At 32.9% G+C, this 18,398-nt stretch overlaps 1 protein-coding gene across 1 annotated transcript; it reads right to left on the reverse strand.

The window, feature by feature from the left end:
- Window positions 1–9,783: 9,783 nt before the first annotated feature.
- On the reverse strand, window positions 9,784–11,464 carry LOC110270327 (NDR1/HIN1-like protein 13). Its single transcript, XM_021119397.2, has 2 exons — window positions 10,566–11,464; window positions 9,784–10,049 (listed from the first exon to the last, which is right to left on the reverse strand). The coding sequence occupies exon 1, from the start codon at window positions 11,375–11,377 to the stop codon at window positions 10,586–10,588; it is 792 nt and encodes a 263-aa protein (XP_020975056.1). The 5' UTR covers window positions 11,378–11,464; the 3' UTR covers window positions 9,784–10,049; window positions 10,566–10,585.
- Window positions 11,465–18,398: the final 6,934 nt, after the last annotated feature.

Consider the following 18,398-nt stretch of genomic DNA (forward strand, 5'->3'; position numbering starts at 1 on the left):
TCTCCTCCTCCTCCTCATGAATTGTGATGAAAAATTGTTAATATAATTATAATTTTTTTCTTTCATGTAAAATTATATTTAATAACTAATTGACAAACAAATACGTCATGACTTGTATCAGTTTAAATTTGATGCATTCCTATTCATCCTTAAAACGATAAATTTTTCTCGAGAAAATACTAAATAAGATTGTTGATTTCATTTTTCTTTGTCAATTGTTAATATTCAATTTATGACATGTATCCGACTTCAGATTTTTTTTAAGAAATATTGGAAAGGACTATTAAATCCAATATTGTTGGAGCTACCAGCCGGGGATGGAGTAAAAGTAAAATGGAGCAAGAAAAAGATGATAGTGTTTGGTTGAATGAAGGTTGGTACAAAGTTCTTGAGTTCTTGGGATTAAAGCATGAGTATTTTGTGGTTTTTAAGTATAATGGTGAATCCAAATTTAAATTCATGGTGATTCGTTCGAGTGCTTCGAAGATTGATTATTTAAGTTTGAGAAGTTTTCATAATGATCACCCCCATATAAATCAGAAAATTATTTCCCAGATGGTGGTGATCGTCATGGAAACTTCTTAAACTTGAATAATCAATCTCCGAGTCACTCGAATGGATCACCATGAATTTAAATTTAGATTAACTATTACACTTAAAACCAACGAAATACCCATGCTTTAACCCCAATAACTCGACAACTCGGCACCAACTTTCATTCAAACAAACACAAACATCTTCTTTCTTGCTCTATTTTACTTTTATTCCATCACCGGCTAGTAGCTCCAACGATATCGGTTTTGAAAGTCCTTTCCAATATTTCTTTTAAATTTAATTCATGCTACCTGTTGTAGTCGGCAACACCTACTCAATTAATTATTAACAAGCGACAAAGAAAAAAATACCTATACACCATTATTTTGTATTATCTCAACAAAATTTTAACATTTTATTTTGAAAAGGAATTAATCAAACTTACATGCATTCAATTTGAAAATCTCGTTTTTTGTCAACAAACTATTGAATAGAATTTCATATGAAAAAAATTATTCATATTGGTAATAACATCATACACAACAATGATTATAATAATACGAACCGATTCAAGAAGAGGGGTAGGAGGAGGGAAGAAGGCGTTGCATCAACAAAAATGGAGATGCTATTCTATTTTAACTTGCTCTTTGTGTGATTTCTGCTGGGAAAGAGACGAACCATAACAGTGCAGATGGATCAGAAAGTGGGGTGCAGCGACAGTAGAAGGACTTGGAAAGCAAGAACCAAAAACACCTTCAGTTAGATATAAGAGTCACATTTATCCAAAAATCAGACTTCTCAACCTTCCCCTAATACACATAACACATTTATCCAATTATCTGTTTCTGTGTAATTATGTTTTGTCTTCCACTTGGAAAAAATAAATAAATAATTCTTTGAACAGTAGTTGAACTTGACCCTGAAAAAACCAAGAAATAGAAAAATACAACTGATAACAAATTCCAAATTAGACTAATCGCAACCAGTAAATAATTTGCACACGTAATGATATTATTATATCATGGTATTCTGTTACAATAGTCGTCAACATACACTAATCCAATTATAAAAGACAATCAATACCATAATATCCGATGAACATAAAAAGAAAAACCAATTATAATAAGAATCATCATTCACAAGAACCTCTTAAATAGTTCAATTCCCCATCACAAAAGCTTCATTTTTTGTTCCATTTCATCATCCAAGACTACCCTTCATTAATTACTTGACTACTTGAGTTTTCTATCATCATCACCTAATTCATCACATTTCTATATACATACTAGAGATTTTGCCTTTGGTTTTTATTGTATCTTCTTCTATTGGTGATTAATTACTATTTACAAATGGGTGAATAAGAGGCAAACAGATACAAGAGCATAAGACCTGTAGCAAAGTATGGATGAACATTCTTGAGGTGTTTCAAGAAAGGGTGGTACAAGGTTCGAATGAACCTTTCATGTGTGATTTCATCATTTTTTGGGTACATATTTAATTAGCAACACAGGTTTATACACTGGATTCAAAAAAATAGTAGATATTCAACCTTAATTTTTTATTTTTTAATTTCTAGTCTTGTTAATTTGACAAATTAACTTATGTGCCTTGCTGCCATGTCATCTGTCTCATGTAAACAAGGTAGCTTTGAAATAATGTGCAGGTTCAATATTGTACATGTAGACTTATTATTATGCATACAGAAATTAAAAGATATAAAATTTGCATTCTTCATGAGGGATAGTTAAACACTTTTTATTAAGTCAACAATGTTGTACCTTTATTATTATATAAGCATATCTTGTAGTCTCCTTCTCGAAAGAACTTTTCTTGTAGCTCAGGAGGATGGCACCTTAGGCTCATCCAATGATTTCCATACATTCGGGAAACCAGTTCCATCTCCAGTAAAGCAGAGTTTGTCAGGGCCTATCTCGAGGGATCGAACTTCTTGTCGTGTAAACAGTCGACCTCTCTCTAAAAAACTGTAGAAGCAGGCACAGTAAGTAAGTAGTTACAACAGCACGAAAAAACAAGAATGATATAATACATCGACATTGCAGCAAAGTTAGCAACACAACCAGATGCAAGCTTGACGGTCACTCACGTTGGCAATTCATACATACGAACTGAATTGTCTTTGCACGAGCAAACCACCATTGGTTTCGCGACTGCAACGGTCATCCCATACAATCCAAGAACAGCCTATAATAAACAAAAATGTATAAAATAAAATAAAAATATGAATTGAACAAACCAATAACCTCCTTCATAACCAAAATTAAAATATCAGCCTGTACAAATATTGGTGGTTAAGCTTATATTTTTTCCAGTCTGAGTGTATGCCACCTTCAGAAGTCCCTCCTCAGTGCACACCCGAAGGATAATCACCGTCTTCAACGGTCAGGATTACATCCACCTTGTCCGAAGGTATTTTCGGACCGTCGGTGGCCATATCTCTCAACCACTGCCAACCTGTTTTCAGAATCAATCAAACAATAAATCTAGTATGAAACACACGGAGTTTCAACTCAATAATTCACAAATTCACACATCTGAATTAGAGAAGATAAGGCTGAGGACTTACGAGAAACACCGGAATGTATGATACGAAGGAAGGGGTCGACGACTCTAATCTTGATTATGTTGAATTGGAGTATTAGGGTTTTTATCATTTTTTACCCGTGCCTACAACCTTCTCGACTCACCCTTTTTTGTTTTTACGGTTTTGGGCTAAGCCCAAAGAATACTACCCGAACCAAAACAAAGCCAACCCGACCCAATCCCCATCTGATCGTCCTATCACCATGAAGACGCCGCACAAAGCTGCTTGTTTCCATGGCTGCCGCCCCTCAACCATCGCAGCTCCTACCTCTGCTTGATCATCGGGTTTGGAGTCAAGACTTGATGCCCTTGAGCTGGCCCGAATAGGTCTCTCCACTAGCGACACCTGCGTAATAAGATCCTCCGGAGAGGATGACGTAGTCTCTGCAATTTGTGCCGCTTCCTAGACCCGATCCAGACGAAGAAAACCAAATCACGATGAACCCGATTTGGTTTGACTTATCAGAGAAAGACACCGACACGTCATTGTTTAGGTTTTTAGTGGTGTTTGTCTCACTATATGGACCCAAACTAAAGGAGTAGTAGCTTGGTTGATGATGATCAGACCATATCTCGAACCCTCTGTTGATGTTGGTGTTGGTGTTGTTGGATGTAGATCTCCTCGTTTCTTAATAGCAATTCGATATTGTTGTTGTTTTCTTCTTGATCTTCTTCTTCTTGTTTGCTATGATGTGGACCTAGAGAAACGAAGAAGATAACATCCATAGCAGAATGAAGAAGATTACAAGATGTATAAGCCCAATTATATTAAACAAGTCCACCACTAATGACCAAAAACAAAAACGAAAACAAAGGCCCAGCCCACCTCCCTAACATTGGCTCCTTATTGGCATATTCCATTAGCCGGCTCCCCCTTCAACTACCAAGGCAGACAAGCTTTCAGAGCTCTGCCAAGCCTGTTCCCTGCATCCAACATCTTGGACACTTGTCAACAAATCCTTGCATCTGTATGCATAAATCTGTACCATATAACTGGCCTTATTTGAATACAAGTTTTTGAGCTTATTTGGGCGTCATTCTTGAAAAAAAATAATTAAATGATATTTTTTTAAAAGATCTTTTACAAAAGTAAAAGTGATTTTATGTTTGGATATCTCACGTAAAAAGATCTTTTTATCTATCAAATAATATTTGGGTAAAATAAGATAAAAATACTTTTTTGTTCATTTATTATGTGAAAAATATCCTTTTTTTAGAAAAAAAGATCTTTAAAAAAAGATGTAAATTGTAGCTTCTCAAAAAAGATGTTTTTTATTTTTTTTAGTGCTTTTACTTTTACTATTAGAAATTTGTCAAACACACTAAAAAAATTATATTTTTTCATTGAAAAAAGATCTTTTTTTATTGATTTAATGGCGCCCAAACAAGCACTTTGTATCGGGAAAACAAATCTAAATTGCTACAGTCTCCTATTTTAAACTCTTGTTTTTTAATTGTTGATTTTAGTAGATATTTCTCTTCATTGTGTTAATTTCTCTTCATTTTGCTGTTTTACAGAATTTTGCATGTCTTTAAAAGTGATTTCTGTCTATCAAGCGTGCGATGACAATGTCGTATAAAAGAGTAGTGACTTAAAACGCTGATTACCGTCGGATTTAGTGTCGCACATTAGCGTCGGCTAAACCGACGGATTTACCAATAGTTTTACTATGGAATTCATTTGGTTAAATTGTTACCGGCAAATTCCTGATTCTGATGGTGAATTCGCCAGTAATACTTAGAGCAAAAAAGGGGAAAATAAGCGCAAAATATAGCGTGGAATTTACCATTGAAAAATTCGCCGGTAAATCCGTTTTAGTGAAACACTGCGTTTTGGTCACTCGCAACGAGTTACCAGCGGATTTATCTGCCAATATATACGACAGTAATGAGCTCTAAAATTCAAAGCGCGAAGCCCTCTCCCCCTTTAATTTGAAACTAATCTCTCTCTCTCTCTCTATCCTCTTTTATCCCTTTCTCTCTTTAGCCGCCTCTAAACCCCGCTGTGCCATTAGCCCCACCATCGCCGCTGACGGCGATGCCTCCCTCCTCTCCTTGCACCTCCCATTCGCTACAACGTCTCCATTGTAGCCGCTATTGCGAACCCTATCCTTCGTTGCAGCCGCCGGTCTTCTCACTGCCAACGAGCGTTGTTCTTCGTGTCGGCAGTTTCTTCCTTTCGTCCAACACGCTTCGTCTACTGCCAAGTTCGTCGTCCTCTGCCAGGTCTAGGTTAAAATCTGATTTAGCATTTTTTATAACATTTTTTATTATTGTTATATGGTAGTATACATTTATACTTATATTGTGGGTTTCTTAAGAAAATTTTATGAATTTGCCAATGCTTGCTGCAATAGTTTTATACTAAAGGTTATATAGATGGATTTAGTTTATTTACCATGTGGTAGAATATTTTTTTTTTTTGCCGCATATATTAATAAGGATACATCTTAATTCTCACTAGAAATCTTTGCAAGCTTCTCTTCAGTTAACATGTAAATTTTATGCTTTTATGTAGTTTCTTTATCTCACTTGTAGTAACTTAGTGATGTTAATGTTAAGTTTCTTCCTGCAACCTACCATGACTTGTTCTAATGAAAATATGTGACATTTTAGATTGGCTATGAATTTATGACATTACATATTATTTCATTGTATGGTGAATTATTTCTTGATTTTTTTTAATTGTGTTATATGGATACTTAGAGTGAACTACTGTAGATTCATATTTTACTTATTGATAGATATACAATTTACATAGCATTTAGATTTTATACAATATTTAGATTTTATTGATATGATACTCTAATAAGGTGACGATTTCACTTTAGCATGATGTGAATAAAGATGTTTTGTTGAATTTAATTCTTATGAAATTAGTTGAGTGTGGATTGATATTGTGGATTGAGATTGGTTGGATTTGTGGGAACTGTAAAGGTGGATATATGTCCAATTTAAAGGGAGGTTATGTCCAATTTTTCCGGAAAGTTTTGTTGAACGATTCGTGTAGTATATATGCTGATTAATGTTAATAGTATTTAAGCGGATTAGTGTTAATAATATATTCTCTTTGCAGACATGACAAGCGATAGCAGAGGTAGATCGAGTGGGTCTTGTGGTCATTTAGAGGGAAGGTTTCCACCAATTTCCTAAGGAATGTTTAGTCATCGCCCTCTACCCCGACTTACCCATTGACCCCTGTGATGTCACAGGTGGCTCTAGTGGACCAGCAGTTCATCATGCTCCTAAACCCGAACTACGTGCCTCCTTCTGCTATGCCCCTGCAGATCCAGCGATAGATATTGCAGTGGGTGATTCCTCCAGTGCCCCTAGCAGGATGTCCCACCACCACTGCCTATCATTCGGCCGAGGATTTGGCCCGATGGCATTCACGCGTGAATACATACAATTTTTTAATCTTAAGTTTATGTATTTATAGTGTTTGTTAATATGAGGTTTTTTCTCTGATAGGTTTGCACCAAACAACAATGCTTGCACACAGGAGATCTTTGAGTTCATTAAGTTAATGTGCGATCACCTATGGCCGAGCTACACGAAGACCCCGACTGAGACCAGAGAGCGATGGTTTCAGAAATGAGCGATAAGAACCCAATAATGTTGAACTAATTAACTGTATTTTATCCCGACTAACTAATGTTATTGAATTACTTTGTGCAGTTGAAATTCATATAGGATGCGGAACATAATCTCATGATCAGGAAGATCTACGACGACCACCAGGCAGCTAAACGGATTCAGCAGATGATGAGCAACGTTCGTCAGTGGCGCGACCACCTAACAATCTGGATCCATCCATCCATCAAGAAGGAACTGGAGGCCCATTTTAGAAATGATGAGGGGTTCAAGCATTGCTGTTTGAAGAATGTCGCTAACAGGGCTTCGCCCAAGTCATCGAAGTATACGGATGGATCAGCGACCTTCATAAAGACGAAGAGTAGACTGGTAAGTAGTTTGGTAATGTTTAATTTTTTAGTAGTTGGTTGAATTAGTTGTTTAATTTGTTGATTTATTATATTGGTTGATGCAATTTGTAGTCTAAGTTGTTGGATCGTAAGGCGACACTGGCAGAGACCTTCAAGTATACCCATACTTTAAAGGGACAACAAGGAGAGATTTGTTGACGAGCAGTCTGCGGCCTATTATGTGATTTTAAATTAATCCTAAGTTTCAAATTTATTTGGTTTAAAGTTAATTAACTGTTATCCTAATCACAACGTGTGTGATACAAGAGGATTACACGCAAAGGTTGGAGTCTGCGACCCAGTAGTCTCAGCTGCCTAGTGGGAACGATGAAGCCGACTCTGAGACACCAGTGGTAGATCTTGATAGGGTTTGGTGCAAGACCGCCTCTGAACCCCACAAGAATTGCTGCTTCGAGTTGGGGCCGTTTTTCACCAGTGGCCTCTGCTCCTCCGCGTTGGTGGCTTCCTCTGCCACTAGCCTTGCCAATCCCCAAGAAGTTATCTACTTGAGGGAGGAGGTGCAGAAGCTGACACAAGAGCTTCACCAACAAGCGGAGCAGTTTGAGCTTCACCGACGTCATCACCTACTCCGCCGCCTCAACAGGGAGACCCTGACGACGACGATTACTGGGATCTATAGAGTTTAGGAATTTTTCTTATTTGTCTAATTTATTATATTCTACTTCTGTGACATTTTATTATATTAAGACTATTTATTTTTATAAAATAATTTGTTCATTTTTGTTGGATTTAAAATTTTTGCTAACAACTTTGTTAACAAGAGTTTTAATTTGACTACTAATTGTGGCTTAACTGTGCCAAAAAAATTTAAAAAATTAAAAACTATCATAGAATTTACCGGCGGATAAATCCAACAGTAACTTGGCACCTAAACACGTGAAATGGCGCCAAAGTTACCGTCGGATTAATTCGATGGTAATAATCAACTTAGTCTCGACAAATCCGTTGGAAAAACTGACGTAAAATCCGTCGATAATTAACGTTGAACGAAAATAATCTGCCGGTAAACAGTTTCTAGCACCTTTTATATCGTCAACTCCAGGATGACAGTAAATCCAACAGTAAATTAATTACTGGCGAATTTATTTGATGAATCTGACGGTACTCAGCGGTTTTTTTGTAGCGATTTGCTTTATGCTTATGAATTGGTCTTTTGTTTAAACACTATGTTTAAGTATAAGAATCCAAGTGTTGAACACCAACAACTCTTTTTAAGTGCATATTTTTTTGGATGTTGCTATTTCAATTTTCTATATTTAATGGTTAAAAATTGGATTAAATTAAGACCTATTTCCTTGATTGTATATGTAAATTTGTTATTGATATTGTGTTTAATGAAATTTTGTATTTTGTAGTAATTAATTTTAATATATTTATATTATGTATAAATAATAATAATTGTCCTAAAAATATTTTGAGATTAAAAGAAAAATACGTTGTTAGCTCTAATAAAATAAATATAATATAATTAAAAAATCACTTACAATTTTAGTGACAATAAAAATGACAACTAAAAGTAAATAATATTATAATTTTAGAATTATTTTTAGTGGCAATATAAATTGTCGAAAAAATTGCCACAAAAAATTATCATTTTTAGCGGTCTTTAAAAAGTTCTTTATCGACAATTGTATAATTATCGCAAAAAGTTGTAACTTTTAGTAGCCAATAAAAAGGCTTTTACCGAAAATTGTAAAATTGTGGCTAAAATCTTTTCGTGACAAAGTATATATATGACAACTAATGTTTAATGAGTTTAATTTTGATTGACTAACAGTGTAAAATATTTTATACAGTCATGCAATAACAATCATTCTTTTGGATGATCATTCACACGATCAATATAAAAGGTAGTTATTTTTGCTAATATGACGTTATGTGATTGAATGCATGTGTAAAATACTTTTGCACTGACAGTATATCAAAATTAAATTCATATTTAATTGTCGCTAAAAACAAAATAAATGACCGCTAAAAATAATTTTTTTTACCAACGATGCATCTAATTTTTTTTTTTCTTTTGGTTAAGTCGGTTTCCTCATTTTGGTATATTCCTTTTGATCCAACCTTACTGCAATAACATTTACCTCAAAAAATGTAATTTAATAGCAATGACATGACATTCATGTTTTCTTTACCCCTTTTTTGATATATCATTTTCTATGCTGGTGTAACTTAATTCTTTGTTTTCTAGGAGAGAAGGGAGAAAGAAAGGGAAAAGGGGAGAGGGGAGGGCTTTGTTGTGTGAGTATGAAACAATGGCCACCAAATGAAATAGTTAAAATATTTTACTTTCTTTATTCTTTCAAGGGTATCCTGCATCCATTCTAAGTAGGAGGTACACTTTGAATACAAAGTGAATCGTCCTTGTCCTTGTGGTGTTGTCAGTTGTGTGCATCTATCACTCACAACACCATTGTTTAATACATGAATTAAGGAGTGTATGAACGAATCATTTTTCCTTATAAATATTCCCGGTTCGCTCAAAACAAAGCATCAATAATGAATAATCAATCGGAAAGATAGAAGACCAGCGACGAAGACCTTGGGCCAATCATTATTGAAACGTGCAAGTACCAGCTACCAAATATATTGCTTATAAAAAAAAACTACCAAATATATAATCATATGGCACATATTTTTATTTTATTCGTTTTTTTTTTTTTTACATGAATTTATAGGCTGTTTTAGCTTTGTACAGTCGTGGGTAAAATGTCAACATTTTGTTTTTGTGTGGGATTGACCCATATCCATATGCAAAAACGCTTGAAAGTATTACATGAACATATTTAATGGATAAAAGCCCAATTAATCAAATATAGCCCCAAAAACACTATAGGGTACCTCTTGAACGACCCAAAAAAAAAGTACCTTGCACTTCTACAGAAAAAGGTTACGATCCATAGATTTCTGCAAAGAGAGGGGACAAAACATAAAAGAGAGGCTAGCTATTCACAAAAAACATGAGAGGCTGGCTAAAATATAACATTTCCATCATAAGACTATAAGAGAGTGAAGCTCCCATGTGAGGAAATTAATAGAACAAAAAAAATAAGAGTTTCAATTAAATTTATAACTTTGCATTGTAACTACTTCAAAGGAGTTTAGTCAAAAAAGCTAATACGTTCACAACACATCGTGTGGATATAACAAGGAGATTTTCATTAAACCATCCAGTAAAAGATTATGATTTAAAAAATAAAGAAAAATTAATTATGTACAATTATCAGAAATCTAATAGGAGTTTAGATTTAAAATACTTGAACAAGAAAAGACCCCGATGAAAGAAGAATTTCTCAGTTGAAATTAAATAATTAAAAGAGAGATGAAGAGGAAGATGAACATGAGCTTATAGGTTAAAGCATTTAAGGCGCCAAATTTTGATGAAACCAATTAGAGCTACAAGGAAAGTTGCATAACACATACCATCCCATTGCATTATCCTTCTAACCAATCTTGATCTGAGTGCCACAATCCTGTGACAAGATCTTGGTACCGTTGCCAAGATTGCTAACCATAATCTTGCATGCAATCTTAGACTCGAGAGGCCCTGTCTTCATTCTCACGGTTGTCATCTTTACCCAAAGTTTCATATCCAAATCCAGAGTAACATTCTTCGATTTCTCCAATGCCCTATGCAACCGTTCACTCGTCCCCGTCAGATTAATATTAACTTCCGTCGAATTACCTTTCTCTTGTTTCAGCGCTGGGAACCACGTTCCCCTTGCAACCTTAGTATTTTCGAACGTCGTCATAGAAATATCCGCATTGTTGGCGTACTGCAGCCCCAACTTCTTGTTGCGGTTGTGGGCCGTCAACGTAATCTCGTACTGCGGTGGCGGTGGTGGCGAATTCTTGCCACCGCGCACGGTCTTCACCGAAATATGGGTGACCTCGAATTTGGGTTTGGTTGGTTTGTAGATTAAGAACAAGGTGGCAAGGGTAATGCCAACAATGGCGAGGATGGAGATGATTATTATGGCGGTGGTGATCAACACACGGGGAGAGAAGCAACCGCAATTGCATTCCCTTTTCTTTGGTTTTGTTGGGTTCCGGTATTTCTCGGCGATGAGGGCATTCTCGCGCGGCGGCACGTGGTAGACTTGGTCCTTTGGGAATTGGACGATGTAGGTGTCCTGTTGGCGTTGCCCTTGCCCAGGAGGCGGCGGTAACACTAGGGTCGAGATGGCGCGATCATCCGCGTCATCTCGACCTTGGTGGTCCTCCTGCCTTTCCATGTGCAAAGGCAGAACGGGCTACTTGCACGCACCAGCAGCAATGGTGGGGATGAGTTCTACGATTGCATGCATGTGAATCGGGGTTGATAATAATAATAATAAGGGCAAAAAAACCAAAATCACACTAATTCAAGATTGTTTATTTCTTCACATAATTAGTTAAACTCGTCTATTATTAGTGATTATGATGAAAACTTTATCCATTTTATATATACTTCAATTGGAACTAATTTCCATATAAATAACCTCGTACTAATGGAGAATAATATTATAATCTCATCTAAATTAATAGAAAAATATTTGAAAGACAACAAAAAATTAATTTAAAATTATTTTATTTTATATTTTTTAATTATTGTTTATTTTATTTATATTCTTTAAATATATAATAATAAATATTATATATATAAAATAATTATAAATATTAAAGTAAATAAAATAATTTTAAATTATTATATTTAGGATTACCAAATCTAATAACTATTCTTAGCATGTTTGCATAAATTCTCAATCACTAGTTTCAACTTATTATTAAGCCACTCCTACGAAGATAGGACACTTTGTTGAGTTGCCGTGTCTGCGTGTTGGATATATTTTGGACACTACATTCACTGATACTCGTTCGATACGCGTGTCTGCTGTGTTCAAACTGTGTCTCAATAAAAAATAAAAAATTCTTTTCCGAACACATTTGGACACACCTAAATACCATCACGTGCCAGTCTTATTCTTAATATATATTCTTAGAATAAATTTAGATATAGTATATATTATTATTTATTAAAACAAAAAATATTTTAAATATTTGATATAATTAAAATATGACATTAAAAATAATTTAAAAATAAATTTATATTTTAATATCAAAAAATATTAAAATATCATTACGGTTTATCTAAAAAATATTTTATATTTTATATGTACGTGTGTCCCTGTGTCATGTAAAATTTTAAAATTCGCGTGTCGGCGTGTCCCGTGTCGTGTCGTGTCCCGTGTCGTGTCGTGTCCCGTGTCTGTGTCCGTGCATCATAGAGCCACTCAAATAAAGACGTCTAAAACGTTTTTCTTTAAATATATTTTTTAATAATTAAAATTTAACACGTATAATCCGATTAAATCATGTTATTTTTGTCCAAATTAGGCCAAACAAATTAATTTAACCAAAAAAATAGTGAATCAAATTTTCAACTGATCAAAATTAATATTATTTTTTATAACAAATTACTACAATACTCTTATTATAAAAAATAACTAAAATACTCATATTATATATTAATTTTGAGAATCCTAAATTCTAGCTCTTTACTTCTCTGTCGTCATAGAATTAGGATTTAGAGTTTGTAAAATTAATAAAACTCTATAATTAGAGTATTTTAGTCATTTTCTATAATAAGGATATTATAGTTATTTTTATAAAAAAAAATATTAATTTAGACCGATTCAAAATTTGATTCACCACTTTTTTAGTCAAATTAATTTGTCTGTCATAATTTTGATAAAAATAATACAATTTAATCGATTATATGTATTAAACTTTAATTAATAAAAAATATCTTTAAAAAAAAGACGTTTTAGATGTTTTTATCTGAGCCCTTATTATTATTATTATTATTATTAGAACCGGTTGAGAAACAAACAAATTAGATCATTTGTAAATGATTATATCTTTGCAATTAAGAGCAAAATAGATATCTTAGCTTCAATAGGTGAATCGATTAGAGAGAGCTAGATCATGTTAATGCTATCTTTCGTGGCTTAACCAGAGAGTACACTTCATTAATCGTCTTACTAATGACTAGACCACACATTAAGCATAATTGTAGAAAAGTTAAAAGCAGTGTTGATGGCTCATGAAAATATGATAGAACACTTTAAAAAACCATATCAGTTCATTCAGGCTAATTTGCACAACATACACAAAACAATTTTGAAAGAGATAATTATCGTGGACGTTATCAAGGCATAAGAGGCAGATCTTTTCAAGGAGGTAGGATGAAGTTTAGTGATGGTAGATCAGCTATGTACAATGGCAGATCTGAAAGATCTTGAGGAGCTTGGAGATCAAGTTTTAGTGGAGACAGAGGAGTTATGAATGATCTTCTCACAACAAAAATATATCGCATATCTGCTGAAGAATGATATGGTATGACAAGTTGTAAGTCTTGTCACACTCCCTTACTATCTACTAACTACTATTAAGCTTTCGGCAATTGGTGGTTCACACCTTGCTGACTCAAATCGTGATAGGTCTGTAGTAGAGAGTTTGCAATATCTCATTATTATCCGACATGATTTGGCTTATTGTTTGAGTAAGGTTTCTCAATTTATGCCATCTCTATCATATTCTCATTGGTATAATATTTGAGTGGGATCATGGTTTATTGCTGGATAGGATCCCTCTATGAAGCTTGTAGCTTCTTATAGTGATTTTGATTGGGGTGGTGATATTAAAGACCACAAGTCTCAGGGTGATTTTTGTGTGTTTCTTGGATCAAATCTAGTGTCGTAGTCTTCCAAGAAGCAAACCGATGTTGCGAGATCTAGTATTGAAGCCGAGTATAGGAATATGACTGATCGATTGCAAAACTTATTTGGATAAAAAAAATTGTTGAATGAGTTACGGTTTGAGTTGTCTAAGTCTCCATTGGTGTACTGCAACAATTTGAGTGCTCCTTACTTACAGCTAGTCCCATTTTACACTCCAAGTCTAAGCATTTTAAAAATGGAGATTTCACTTTGGGGCTTCGGGCATGATTTTGTTTCTGCTGGCATTATTCTAGATTTCTAGTCACATTTCTGGTCATGTGCATGTATAACATATACTTTTACAAAGGTTATCCCGTCTAAGACATTTTTGCATTTCAAATCCAAACTCAAAGGTGCAAATTCCTCGCACCTTGAGTTTGAGGTAAAATGACAGACGGTATATCAAGAATAGTAAAGATAATCAAAAGATTTTAGTTTAGACAGTTAGATAGTTGGAGTGTACTTTTCTTAAGTTTGTCAGTATGTGTGTAAAAGATGTGATAAGTGCCTCTATAAATAGAATGCCTGTGCCTAAGAAACTAACTCCAAATTTATTAAGTGGAAGAACACTTTTCTCTGTTTTTGCTCGCTCTCTTTTCTCTCGGCCATTCTCTTCTAGTTCTTCCCTTTTTTTTTAAACCTAGATATGATACCTTTACTTTTCTTCATAATCTTCCAGCATTGTCCAATAATTGTTAACTGCAAAAAAACCCTTTACGTAAAAAACAGCCAGAACCTGCCTTATTTATCATTAATTAATTATCACAACAATTAATGAATACTAAATAAGGTAAGTTATGACTGTTTTTTTGACTAATTTTTTTTTGTTAACAAACATTTCCGATTTTTGAATTGTGTTATCTAAGTATTGGTCAACTCCCCTCAAATAGCAAAAAGTTCAGCTCAGTATATTAGCAAAACATCTTCTTAAACAATTATTACTATCACAATCTCTAATAACCCATTCAAATCAAGTTCTTGTAACATTTTTAAAAACGCTCTAGTCACAATTTAGTTTGACGAACTCAACTTAAAGATGCATCTACACAAATAACAGAGTTGAACTCGAAGCAAAACATGATGGTGAAGCAATTAATAAAAAATTTGTTGCCACAAAAACGAAAACGATAAACGATTTCCATGGCAAAAGAGTTTCTATCGTTAATATATAATTGAAATAACGAACCAAATGTTTCAAAGCCCAGCAAGAAAATTTAATTGATCCATATATAGAATATTTTATAGTATATGCTATTCACATTAGTTGTGGTGGAGGAAAAGTGGAAAAATTGATTATGTTGATTTAAAGGGCGAAAATCTCGGTGTTTATGAGAATATGCTATTCACATCGTAATGATTAAACAAGTGATTTTTTTTTACCATATTTTTTAATTCTACGGCTCAAAAAATTAATTTGTTGCAAATCTAAGTTTTATTAAGATTTTGTTAGAGGTCAATGAATTGTTATAGGTACAGACGGATCCAGAAATGATATTATGGAGGGGTTAATAACACATATAATATTAAAAATTATGTAAAAAATTATATAATATAAGATGTATTATAAAAATATACGGATAGAGAATATATTTTAAAGTAAAAAAAATATGTGTATACTTTTTAATAACGAAGTGGTCGATTCTTCATATCATAAAATTCACCGATAATAGAATTTGTGTCAAAATTTTTAACAATTTTCTTTTCAATATAATTAAAAGACAATTAGCAAGAAATTCATCTTTTATTTTGTTTCTAAGTTATTTTTCATAATATTCATAGTTGAAAAAGATCTCTTAATTGTAGCAATTGAAACAGAGAGAATTAATACCAAACGAATAAAAAAAACGGCCACAAGAAGAAAAAGAATTCACTTTATGAGATTTAAAAATTTTTATTTAATTAAAAAATATTAGTAATAATATCTTTTTCAAATTTTTTTAATATTGTTATTTTTTTTTTTTAGATATTAAAAATTATTAATAATTAAATTAGACTGAACTTTTATTTATATTAGACTAAATACTAAATATTTTTTTAAAAAAAATTAAATTATACATAACAACTTATTATTATTAAAAAAAATTGGGGGGCCGAGGCCGCCACTCGCCCCCCTTATGTCCGTCCCTGGTTATAGGTGTTTTGCTAGATGATAAATTTATGCGTATCGATATGTTTAAAATATGAACAAATAATATTAATCCACGTGGAATTTATTTTCCACATCAACATTTAATTTTTGTTTTTTAAATATATATTATATCATCACTTTTACTAATACACTCCTTTAATTAAATAAAAATAAAAAATATTTTTTATTTAATTTTATAAAAAGTCTTAAACATCCTTCTTTTATTTGATTAGACAAAAATATCCTTTTAAATTAACGAAATTTTAAAATTCAATTAATCCTAATTTTATAGTTTCAAATAATTTAAACAACAAAACAAAAACATATTAAAAAAACAAAAAATCAAAATTTTTTCATCTTCTCCAATTTCTCTAATCATTCATGCCCCCTTCTAAGCAAAACATATCAAAGAAACAAAAAATCAATCGTTCTTCATCTTCTCCAATTACCCCTCTAAAACAAAGCAGTAAAAGTCCCAAACCAAAACCCTAGGTTCTTTGCCGCCGCCGTCCCATAGGCACCACTTCATCTGCAAATGAGCCTGACCAGGAATCAGACCCGAAAGTAATGCTTGAAAAGTCAAGAAGCTCTTCACCTTTTCGTCGATTAAGCCTCAACATCATACAAGCAAAGGTTCTAGCTCTAAAGAGACTGGGCACATGTCGCATTTGAGCTCCACACCAGCTCTTAAATCAAACATGCAAGATGGGAGGGGCTATGTTAGTTCAAACACTTTAGGCCATGATAAAGCTTGTGATGCAGGCAGCGGCGAAGAACCTAGGGTTTTGGTTTGGAATTTTCACTACTTTGCTTCAGAGGGGGTAATTGGAGAAGATGAAGAACGATTGATTTTTTGTTTCTTTGATATGTTTTGCTTAGAGGAGGGCACGAATGATTAGAGAAATTGGAGAAGATGAAGAAATTTTGATTTTTTATTTTTTTAATATGTTTTTATTTTGTTGTTTAAATTATTTGAAACTATAAAATTAGGATTAATTAAATTTTAAAATTTCGTTAATTTAAAGGATATTTTTGTCTAATCAAATAAAAGAAGGATGTTTAAGATTTTTTATAAAATTAAATAAAAAATATTTTTTATTTTTATTTAATTAAAGGGGTGTATTAGTAAAAGTGGTGATATAATATATATTTAAAAAAACAAAAATTAAATGTTGATGTGGAAAATAAATTCCACGTGGATTGTTATTATTTGTCCATATTTTAAACGTATCGGTAAGTATGAATTTATCATCGTACCGTAGCAAACACCATTGTTATATGTATAAAAAAATTTTAAATTTTTAATATTTATTTAAACGGATTAATAAATTAACTATTAGATTAATTTAAGTTGGTTTGATTAAAAAAAGTTATATACATAAATTTTTTTATATTTTTATATTAAAATTAATGAAAAAAATTAACGAGGATGAAAAATATATATTAAAAGATAGTACAAATATTATTTTTAATATAAAAATATTTTATAAATATTAGAAATTATTCAAACAACTTAACTATTACTATTTCTTAATAGAAAAATGAAGAGATTCTGCTATGCAAGCTAAAAAAGAGAGAAATGTATCTATTATATTAGTGAAGAAATCACATTTTTATGAAGACAAAAGATACAACTATTTGTACCCAAAAAGAAAGAAAAAAAAAATTATACTAATTACCTTTTTATATTCTATTATACAGTTGCAATCTATTAGTGTCATATAATATCCAATAAAATAGAGAATATTGAGAGTACTAGTAGTATTCATACATTAATAGCCTCCCTTAAGCTGGGAGTGTACAAATTATACATTTTAAGCTTACTACATATCTCTTCAAAAGGACCTGGTAGAAGTGTCTTTGTAAAAACATCAGCAAGTTGTTCTCTTGATGGAATTTGCATGAGCTTTAAAGAACCGTCTTGAACTTTCTCTCTAACTTTGTGACAATCAATCTTAATGTGTTTTATCCATTCATGAAACACTGGGTTAGGCGCAATATATCTAATAGATTGGTTGTCACAAAATAATGTCATAGGACCTGGTACTTGATTTTGAAGTCATTCAAGTTGTACATCAGTCAAATTCCTTCACAAGTTGCAAGAGCCATTGTTCGATGCTCTGCCTTCGAAGATGATCAAGTAACTATTTGCTGTTTTTTATTTTTTCAAGACACCAAAGATCTTTCAAGAAAGAAGCAATATCCAGACACTGATCTTCGGGTATTCGGACATGTACCCCAATTAGAATCTGAGAAACCACAGAGGAATAAGTCACAAACAGACTCAAAAAGTAATCATTTTTCAGGAGCTCCTTCAAAGTACTTCAACACATGTACGGCTGCTTTGAAGTGTTCATCTATGGAACA

Source organism: Arachis ipaensis, chromosome B3, assembly GCF_059453495.1.
Source record: "Arachis ipaensis isolate K30076 ecotype BB chromosome B3, ASM5945349v1, whole genome shotgun sequence".
Classification (NCBI taxonomy): domain Eukaryota; kingdom Viridiplantae; phylum Streptophyta; class Magnoliopsida; order Fabales; family Fabaceae; genus Arachis; species Arachis ipaensis.